This window comes from Sesamum indicum, linkage group LG1 (assembly GCF_026168435.1).
Source record: "Sesamum indicum cultivar Baizhima isolate 11 linkage group LG1, ASM2616843v1, whole genome shotgun sequence".
Classification (NCBI taxonomy): domain Eukaryota; kingdom Viridiplantae; phylum Streptophyta; class Magnoliopsida; order Lamiales; family Pedaliaceae; genus Sesamum; species Sesamum indicum.
This window is the reverse complement of record NC_142657.1, coordinates 19,750,262-19,761,359: the sequence shown is the minus strand read 5'-3', so window position 1 is coordinate 19,761,359 and position 11,098 is coordinate 19,750,262. Positions and strand designations below refer to the sequence as shown.

General features: G+C 34.0%; 1 protein-coding gene and 1 pseudogene across 2 annotated transcripts; both read right to left on the bottom strand.

Annotated features, from left to right (window-relative positions):
- Nucleotides 1–56: 56 nt before the first annotated feature.
- On the bottom strand, nt 57–2,351 carry LOC105167984 (ent-kaurenoic acid oxidase 1-like; annotated as a pseudogene). Its single transcript, XR_016066694.1, has 7 exons — nt 1,878–2,351; nt 1,448–1,724; nt 1,251–1,330; nt 1,103–1,181; nt 888–994; nt 678–810; nt 57–133 (listed from the first exon to the last, which is right to left on the bottom strand). The product of XR_016066694.1 is annotated as an ent-kaurenoic acid oxidase 1-like (transcript).
- A 1,480-nt stretch (nt 2,352–3,831) lies between these two features.
- Nucleotides 3,832–6,758, bottom strand: LOC105167146 (ent-kaurenoic acid oxidase 1). Its single transcript, XM_011086740.3, has 8 exons — nt 6,326–6,758; nt 5,381–5,858; nt 5,022–5,285; nt 4,824–4,913; nt 4,674–4,752; nt 4,462–4,568; nt 4,253–4,374; nt 3,832–4,085 (listed from the first exon to the last, which is right to left on the bottom strand). Exons 1-8 carry the CDS (start codon nt 6,544–6,546, stop codon nt 3,965–3,967), a joined length of 1,482 nt encoding a protein of 493 aa, XP_011085042.1. The 5' UTR covers nt 6,547–6,758; the 3' UTR covers nt 3,832–3,964.
- Between the last annotated feature and the right edge of the window lie 4,340 nt (nt 6,759–11,098).

The window sequence follows — 11,098 nt, the reverse complement described above, 5'->3', positions numbered from 1 at the left end:
CTATGCCCTGTGGCTTTTGTGTTTTGTATTCATATTTTAAAACCCGAGACTATTAACTATTTTGTACTATCTTTGTGACCTCTAAGCTGCTTTACTATAAGGGCCTTCACCACCTCTAACCCTAAGTTAGTACCTATAAGAGTTTTAAACATAGAGAGTAAAAAGATTCAAAAAATTATTTAATTTTTATCAACTATTTATTAAAATATTCTCTCTTAGAAGTAGTGGTATGAAACCGCTAATTTTATATAGGATTAAATTATAAAAATTAATTTGAACAGGACTAAAAATATCACCCTTTTAAGTTACATGATTAAAATTATAATTTTTTCTTTTTTATATTAGTATATACGTGGATATAGATATGTTGGATATTATATATATTTATATATGAAATAATAATTTATTCTTAAATATCATCCTAAATCACAGGAAAAAAGTTGTGCCTTACATCAACCTCTGTAAGGGGTTTTTTGTCTTTTATTTTGAAAAATATAGGAGGTATTTTTTCTTTTCTTTTTTTAGACGATCTCCCATAAAATTTAGCATTGATAGGAGTGTATTTTGTGTTAATTTTAAATGATATTTGCTATCTTTTACAACTAAAATATTCCTAATTAAGTGTTATATTGTAGTATTAGTTTATAAGTGATGAATGTGGAAAAAAAAAAGAAGACATAAGTCAAAATCATAGTTCAAAAGAAAATGGTGAAGGAACACAGAAATTTCAAGCTTGGCAAGATCATTTCCAGGGCACAATCGGCTTCCAGAAAAAAAGGCAGGAAATGTCCTGCTTTTGGCAGTTGACATTTAGTATCAATATCAGCATATACGTTAAGTTCAAACTAGAATGCACGTAAAAGAAAAAGGGATGGTCTAGAACTCACATCCCCTCTTGAAGGATCAAACTTCTTTGGGTCAGTATATGTTTCAGGGTTGAAATGAACACTCCTAAGCCAGACCACAACTTTCCATCCCTTAGGAATGGTGTGACCTATTGCACACAAGATATTAACAACGTAAAAAACCAATTCATAGACGTACAAAGTCAAAGTACAGGTAAGGATAAACAAACTTCCAAGACCTAAGAACTGCAGCCTGCCACAAACTTTAACGTCTTTCTTTGCCTCTCTGAAGACCACCAGTGAGAACGTAATCACACGAAGTGTTTCATCGATTACCTGTCTAGTCATGTGAGTGTAAATTGATACAGTAGACTGAATAAGACTGAGATTGAGAACACTGCATACCTTAGACAGATATTTCATTTTGCGGATTTCGTTGAGTGTCAAACCTTTTTGATCAGGTGGTCTGTTTCTCACGATTTGCTCTGCCTGAAATGTTACAAAAGGCGATGGACATCAACCATTAAGAACTAATGGTCATTGCTACCTTAAATGGTGCACTAGTATAGAGGAGTAGATGGACTTAAAATGCCAATATACACCGTTCCATTACCTTGGCTCTTTTGAGCAAAAATCAGGATTCTTTTGTAGAAAAAGGGTTGCCCACATGGAGATGTGTCCTGATGATTCATGGCCAGCGTTCAGGTACATAACCAAAATATCGATGATCTCTTCGTCATTCAATTTTCTGCCATCCTTGTCTTCAGCATCAATAAGGGCATCCATCATGTCTTTCTTCACAGTCGGGGGATTTATCCTTCTCCATTCCCTTCTCTTAGTTACTAGGTTTGGAGAACTGCCACGGAGATTTTTACGTGCCTGGAATGACAATAGGTAACTGTTAGGACTTGAAATCATTAACTCCAAATCCATCAATCCAAACACAACCTAAAGAGAAAACAAGGTTAGCAAAGTAATTCAGACAATGCAGATACTTCATCATATTTCATCTACATCACACACAAACATCACCTTAAGCGCCTTATAATAAGCAAAGCCAGGTATATTGATTGCGATGGACCTGACTCCGTAATTCAGAGCAGTGTACTCCCGCTCCAAGGCCTCCTGGACTTGTTCGCTTTCCGTGCTCAAGAAAATATGCATAATTATCCTGAAAGTAAGCTTTCGGAGATCAGTTAAGAACTCTATTTGTCCCATTCCGGACCATTTTTCCAGAGCCGTCACGATATTATCTTCAATATATTTCATGTACACAGTTAATGCTTCATGTCCGTTCAGAAGGGCTGCCGTTAATTTGCGCAGCCATTTGTGCTCCTCATCGAAGATGCCGATAAACGAGTTCTTCCCAATAAGATTCACTGTGGAAGATGGCCAGCCAGGTTGGAAGTATTCATAGTCTGTTAAAACTTTTCGGCACGCTGCTGCTGTGGTGAAAATGATACTAGGATTGACAAACATATGTGCCTTGTATGCTCCAGCATGTCCAAATCTGCAACGTTGCGGGAAATCGTCATCATTTTCAATTTTCTTGTTTGTGTGTGTGATTATATCTATACAATATATAATTAATGAGCACCTTTTTTTCGTGTCATTTTTTGTCAATAACTTTATTAGGTAGTTAGCCTTTTTTTTTCCTCTTCAATTTTTAAGTTATCCCCATTTGTTTCTCTCTAAGTATCATGTATTATCCATTCTTCCACAAATATTTATTTTTTTTCCTATTATTTCTCTTAAATAATTTATTACTCATGTTATGTATTAAATATTTTATTAAATAAAAAAATGCTTTATCCATGCACAACGGGTGTCCCACACCACCCTAGTATATATAATTAGTAAATTTCCTTACGATGTGGGATGAAAGAATTCTGCATTACTAAGTATTTTGTAAGCTTATGATGTTATCTTTTATAATTTCTTTCGTTTCTTTATCGTCCAATCTCTCTCTCTCTATATATATATATACGCACAGAGACACATATAATAGTTGAGATCTACAGACAAAGAACGTGGGAAAAGAACTGAACTGGATATCACACGGAAACAAGAATAATGTGAAAGAAAAATGATGTTTTTGTTTAAATATAGGAGATGTAAGCTGAAATGTCATAGCAATAGAAAGGCTGAAAGGCACTAATTTTAGTCTTAAAAAACCAAAAAGAAAAAGGAACAAAAGGGCAGAACCTTGTACCATCACATTATCATATTCCGCTACAAGACAGTTACTTCCATGGTTATTATATGCAACAAAGAAAATGTATTCAGCCAAGAAATATGACAGCGGAAACAACAAAACAGGTCTGCACTCCCTTTAGTGTTAATTATTTGTGTGATGGATGCAAGTTTTATTCTGAATTATATACGTACGGTTTCTTAGGATTATGAAGAAAGGAATCTTTAAGGTATTGGTCGGAAACACCTTATATGCGTTGACTAATATTTATTTGAGGGTTATCTCCCCAGTTCCGACCTCTTACATGTCTAATATTACACAATATCAAAATTATGTTATATTTAGACTTATTGGATTTGTCCAGGCAAGAAAATATGGTTTCAGTACTGCTCTCTGTATCATTTACTGTTTACCGGTTCAAATCTCTATTGTAGTCTATTGCTGCATCTTATATCAAATTTAATATATGCATATCACGTATATAAAATTAAAATCCATGTCAATTATGGATTTAAGAAAAGATATTATAATGTTTGAATAAACTGCAATAATTCAGAAAAGTGATCAATCTTATAGCAGATGTAATATACACGTTGTCTATAATTGATTTGATTTGACCAAATATGATTCAGACGGACATAAAATAACGGACGGTCTAATTAAGTGAGTTTGACGTAAAATACCAACCGGTTGGCGTAATTATCGGTTGACTTGTCGGATGGTAAAAAGATTTCCAAAATTATCTTATATTTCTACAAACTATTTATTAAAAATATTCTCTCTTAGAAACAGTAATTTGAAACCACTAACTTTCACCATCACTGGAAAGAACCCCAATTGGTTACAAAATGCAGTTGAAAAAATGATGGAAGGCCCAAACATAGTAGTAACTGTAGTCTTTTAAAGCATAAAATGAAGAAATGTGCTACATTTCTCCCATCTGTACAGACGGAGAAGAGACTCTTCTGATTCTTCCCAGGCAGTTGTCCTTAGGCCTTGTATGCGGCAGGTACATCAATGGACTGCCAGGATTTTGTTGTTCGAGCCTGTGAGCAAAGAAACAAATCTTTGTCAAATGAGAGCATCTTGGGGACAACCGTCTTGTTCTTTTTCAGACAGGCATCGGTAGTTGAATGGCGATATCCGTTTGTCTGAATCCTAGGAAACTTGTCATTAATCAGAGGAAAAGGTTGATATAGGTGTTATAACTTACTCATAGTTCAAAAGAAAATGGTGAAGGAACACTGAGATTTCAAGCTTGGCGAGATCATTTCCAGGGCACAATCTGCTTCCCCCTCCAAAAGGCAGGAAGTTTCCTGCTTTCGGTGTAAATCCCTATAATTAACGTTTAGTATCGATGTCAACATACTATGCTACAAACGAGAATGCAAGAAAAAGAAAAAGGGATGATCTAGAACTCACATCCCATCTTGAAGGATCAAACTTCTTGGGGTCAGTATATGTTTCAGGGTCGAAATGAACACTTCTAAACCAGACCAGAACTTTCCATCCTTTAGGAATGGTGTAACCTATTGCAAACGAGATATTAACAACAGAAACCAACAGAAAAACAGACTATTCCGAAGTACAGGTAAGGTGAAACAAACTTCCAAGACTTAAGAACTGCAGCATACCACAAACGTTGACGTCTTTCTTTGCCTCTCTGAAGACCACCAGTGAGAATGTAACCACACGAAGTGTTTCATCAATTACCTGTGGAGTTATGTGAGTGTAAATTCATACAGTACAGCTGAATAAGACTGAGAATTGAGAAGACTGCACACCTTATTCAGATATTCCATTTTGCGTATTTCTTTGAGCGTCAAACCTTTTTGATCAGGTGGTCTGTTTCTCACGATTTCCTCTTGCTCTGCCTATAACATCGCAAGAGGCAATTGACATCAATAGTTAAGAACTAATAGACATTGTTGCCTTAAATCGTGCAATAGTGTAAGAAATGCTAATATGCATTTTCCTGTTACCTTGGCTCTTTTGAACACATCAGGATTCTTTTGTAGAAAAACAGTTGCCCACATGGCTGTGTGTCCCGACGATTCATGGCCGGCATTCAGGTACATAATCAAAATATCGATGATCTCTTCATCAGTCAGTTTTCTACCATGCTCGTCTTCAGCATCCACAAGGGCATCCATCATGTCTTTCTTCACAGTTGGGGGATTTATCCTCCTCCATTCCCTTCTCTTAGTTACTATGGCTTGGAGAACTGCCACGAGATTTTTTCGCGCCTGGAATGACAATAGAAAAGTGTTAGGACTTTAAATCATTAGCTCCAAATCCATCAATCCAAACACAATTTTTTATGGCATTTCATCTACATCACCTTAAGCGCGTTGTGATAAGCAAATCCAGGTATATTGACTGCCATGGCCCTGACTCCGTAATTCAGAGCAGTGTACTCCCGCTCCAAGGCCTCCTGGACTTGTTCGCTTTCCGTGCTCAAGAAAATATGCATAATTATCCTGAACGTAAGCTTTCGGAGCTCAGTTAAGAACTCTATTTGTCCCATTCCGGCCCATTTTTCCAGAGCCGTTACGACATTATCTTCAATATATTTCATGTACACGGTTAACGCTTCGTGTCCGTTCACAGGGGCTGCTGTTAATTTGCGCAGCCATTTGTGTTCCTCATCGAAGATGCCAACAAATGATTTCCTCCCAATAAGATTCACAGTGGCAGATGGCCAGCCAGGTTTGAAGCATTCATCGTCAGTTAAGACCTTACGGCATGCTTCTGCGGTGGTGACAATGATACTAGGATTGCCAAACATGTGTACCTTGTATAATCCAGTATGTCCAAATCTGCAACATTGAGAGAAATTGTCATTACTGTTTACCAATTCATATATCCATTTTAGAATCATTCCGGATTTTATATCGCATACAACTCACGTGCATAACAACATCCACCACTCACTTGTGTATTTAAGAAAAGATTTTATACACAAGAAAGCAAGAATTATACTCTCCCTTTGTCATTTACAATCCTATCAGAGTGAAACTTGAACAAACAAAAAAATTAACAGAGTAATTATTTTCCAAGTTAGAATGCTGCATGATAGAAAACAAAATATTTTCTCCTCTCTTACTACAAATAATCCACCAAAATCACCAAGACAACGTTAAACGTGCCCTAACCATCACCACAAGACCACAGAATGTATACCTCTTTTCCTGCATTTTCCTCTCCCTCACCTCCCTCACCTCCCTCCCTCCCTCCCTCTCCTTCTCTCCCTCACAAACACACAGACAAAGAGAGAGATGGAGACCTGTTAACAAAGGTAGAGACGAAAGATTCAGGATTGGAGGACTTGAAAGCCCTGAGAAAGGAGGGCATGTTGCCAATGAAAGGCCAACCCAAATCACCTGGTGGCAGTTCATATCTCTTCTCTCCCAATTTCATCTCATAGTACCAACAGTTGACTCTCCTCAGCACCCATCTCACTATCCACAACCCAATCAAACACCCCACCAACACTTCCAAACCCATCTTTTTTTTATCAATTTCTTCTACAGAAAATCTTGCAAGAAATGGGTTCACCCCACAAACCTCAAAAAACAAAGGAAAAGAGAGAAAGAAAAAACTCAATTCATGAGTCCCTTTCCAAGTTCTATGATACCATGAACTATATATAGGGGCAGAGAGAGAGAGTGTGCGAAAATGAGAGGAAAGAATCCAAATTGTGGATTTGATTGTATTAATTATTACAGATAAAATGAGATACTGTAGTCTGTAAATGAGAAATGTGAGATAGGAATGAAATTAAATTTGTGCCGGCCTAAATGTTCTGACTCAAGCTTTGTCTGGTTGGCTGGAGCGTATGGATATGAACATATTAAAGACTGAAAATTACATAATATTATTACTAATTATATAGATTCCCCGACAAAAGAAATTCCTATTTTTGCTATTGTAATATAATTTTTTATTTTAATGGCGATAGTTATTATATAAAAACGATAATTAGTAATAATTAAGGATCAGTCAACACAAAATAATATTAATGACAAAATATTAAATAATTTTAAAGTTGTCATTATAAAAAGTGACAAAATCTTATCACAAGATAATTATTAATAATATGAATTATTCATTAGATTATCACTATTAACAATTAATGACACGTATGTAACCACATTTTAATGACAACAAGAATATAATAACAATTATATTTATCACTATACGTATGTCACTAATTATTTGATGGGACACTTTTATGCATATTATTGTCATTGATTATTCTTTGGGACAATATTTACTTAAAATATATATTAGTGACGATTTTAATGTCGTCTTTAATTTTCTTTGTCATTATTTTTTTTCTTGTAGTGGATAATTTTGAAACTAATATTTTTTTTTTATCTTTCATTGCAGTGACTTTCAATCTTCCATTTTAAAATAATATTTTTACGAGTTTTAGATAAATAAAAAATGTATATATATTAAATAAGAAATTATGATATATGTATATTAAATAAATGAAATATAATATTAATTTATAATAAAAAAACATTCATACTGTGGGAAGAAAACAAAAATGTTTATTATCAACTGGTCCCAAAGGGATGTTTGATTGTGATGTGTTGTTGCCTAAAAACATGCTATATTAAGCATACGAGTAGCCCACGTATACACGACATGGACTCATACACATGTTTAACTAAAGAAATTGGATTATGTTGTAAATTGTAATAATTGAAGATGATTGATGTAGGCGTAGGTCCCACGCGAATTTAATTTGTCAACAAAAAGTTTGAATTATTTATAAAATAGATGAGATTTTATAATTTATGAGTTATTTAAACTTATCGTTTGCAATTAATGTTATCAATATTGAAATTTTTTGGAACAAATTACCAATTAAAAGCTCCATTACTAATGGATAGGAATAACAATTAAATCCGAACCTGAAAAAACTCATCCCAAACCCACTCATAATGGGACAAGTTCGAATCCAAAAAATGAAGATTGAAACAGGTAGTAGGGCTTAAAAAATTAAAACCCGCTCAGGTCTGGGAAGGATCCCGAGTTCATAAGAACCCGCCCTGAAACTGATTTAATACATATATTTTTAAATAAAATTATGTAATCAAGCCAAAATTATAGTATTTGGTTTTGTGTTTTGTTTTGGTATTTTGGAGATAGAGAGAGAAAAAAAAGAGATAAATAAATGTATGTTGGAGATAGAGGAATGTTTGGATTTGTGTTTTGAGATAATATAAAATAGTTTAAAATAAGTGGTGGATGCTTGATGTTTGGATTTGGAAGACAAAAGTTACTGTTGATTGTCAAATTATATTTTATATATATATATTTATATATAGAAGTGTGTATATATAATATTTTATTTATGATTGAAATATATATGATTAGACATGTACTTAGAATATAAAAAAAAAAAGACAAAAACACAAACAATCAAAATACACCTAGACGAAGTGTAAAATATTGCAATCCAAACATTGGATTGGTTTTGGCCCATTCCTATCATCTCAGGAATAGGCCGAAACCAAATCCAAACATAGTTTTCTCCTCCTCCCCTCTCTCTCTCTCTCTCTCTCACACACACACACACCTCATTTTATGTTTCTCCATCAAAAAAAAAAAAATAGTAATATTTTTTGTGTTGAGTAATAAAACTAAGACAATCATGACATGAGCAATCACTTGAAAAAAAGGATGCATCGTATCCTGTTATCTTTTCAGAAATTCAGACATATCGAATCATGGTGGCCCTAACATGATCCTTTCTCATTCATACTTCTACTCTTAGCTACTTCCTAGATAAGGAAACTATTAGACTACGTAGGACTTTGTTTCCAAAATTATATAATATTTAACTTGCAATATCCACTGTCTAATTTATTGTCGATGATGTCTAAGTGTCATCAGTCATTAAATTACTCATAGTAACATCATCATCTCAATGCTAGTTTATTGTTATCTCGATCTTTGTATTATTATAATTAATTACGTAAAAGTAGTACTTCTCTAAATCGATAATTTTTTTTTATCACTTATCATTTATTTTTGTTTTTCACTTATACACTGGGTTAAAAGAAAGAATGAAAAAGCAAAGTAGAGTTGATAGTGTAGTGTACTTATAATAAAGACACTCTACAATGTTTAGATATGTGTCCTAAAGCAAGAACATGATTTAGCTTTGAGTTGATTCCATATCCATTGATGGATTTGGAACAAGTTTGGATTGTGATTGACATTGCTTTTTGTGACTGAAAAGGTTGTATCTGTTAAGCTTTTTCCACACACATGATATATCCTTTGTGGTTTCTCATTGATGTTTGTATTGAACACATATTTAGCAAGTCCATCAGGCCAGTACATGTCCTTTTCATTACATTTATGGATATGTTGGAGGTACACATCAACGGATGATCTTCAACTTTGTCTTTCAACCTCACAAGGGAATCTTGGAACTGTTTGCTGCTGAAATTCATAATCATCCAAATCATTCCTATGATTTGCTGAGATTTTGCTGTCTGTGTGTAGTAATTTCAGTTTGAGCTTAGATTTTGCTGTCGAATATCATCAAATGACAGGCCACGTCAATTTTGAATTTTTTATTACAAAATAATTTTATATTTTATTATTTGATTTTACTGTGTGAGAGAAAATGCTATATCCATCACATATTTAAAAATTAAGAAAAATCAAACTTGCTTGAAAAGGGGGCAACCCAGATAAATGTTAGTGTTAATGTTTTAATGGAGAAGGTAATTTTAGTTATAGCCGTTGTAAATTGCTAAGAATTTAAATTCAAAAACATCCTGATAAATTTTATAATATCATGTAAATAACCATATTTTCGAATCACACAAATAAACCAACACTGTAATTATTGAATAAAACTTATTAATTATCCTTTTCAATGGGGGTCAATCAACCATTTATCCCAATTATAAAAGTAAACGGGCCCTCCGGATATAAAATCTACTTTTTTAAATATACAAATATAACGTGTATATATTACATGAAATATGACATACAACATTGTTTTCTAATAGAAAGTTGAAACTATCCAAACTTTAGTTCGATATATCCAAAGTGCAAAATGTTTTGATAATACTTGTTTGTCTTTCCATATGGGTAAGTGAAGAGATAAAATCCCAATGAACTTAATAATCAACTCAGAGTTCTGCAAGCTAGATCTAATACATAAATGAATCATTAGAGATAATAAGCTTCTGATATGAAAGAATGGAGAATCTCAGATTCAAGTTCAACAAGTGCTAGCACCACATCTGTTGTTGCATTAGAAGACAATGCCACCACTTGTCTGCATACATGCTAAACGTACAGGCCTTATGCTTTAATGCCCTCTAAAAATCACAAAGAAACATCTCTCTAGTAGTATATGGGAAAACGAAGAAAAGCCAGATTCACCCTGAGTGATGATCCTGCGAATACTGAAATTTTCTATTATACAATGTATGCTTCAATACCTCAACACACATCATCAGGCACTCTTTTCAAGACAAGAAATTCCTCATACATCAAATTCCATAAGGCACAGAACTGAAAGATTCTCACTGAGATTAAGAGACCAGTGCATATAAGTCTGAAATCTACTAAAACTCAAGATTTCATCTTCTTATTAAATTGCACCAGTTTCTGATCTTATCAGTACAAGTACAAGAAAAGTGAAGGAGAAACCAATCCTCTAAACATAAGTAACTCTTTTTGGGCAATGATGATTGAAATTCTTATAAAGTTTATACAAGTATTCAAAAAGATAAGTTGCTCAAATGTATCAGCAGGATAAACAGAGAACAGAGTACACGCAAGACTTGCAAACAAAGCCTTTGATATCTATGGAAAGTTACATCATTTGTCACACAGATTATATTGTAGTCATCATATAGAACTTGCTGTCCAACCTAACTGTCCGGTTTCCCAGGCAAAACTGGTTGCACTTTGACATCTGGAGATGATGAATCGGATATAGAGATCAGCTTAGACCTATATTTCTCGTCTCCATCACTATCCAGAGGTTCAATAACTTTCTCACCATCTCTATTTT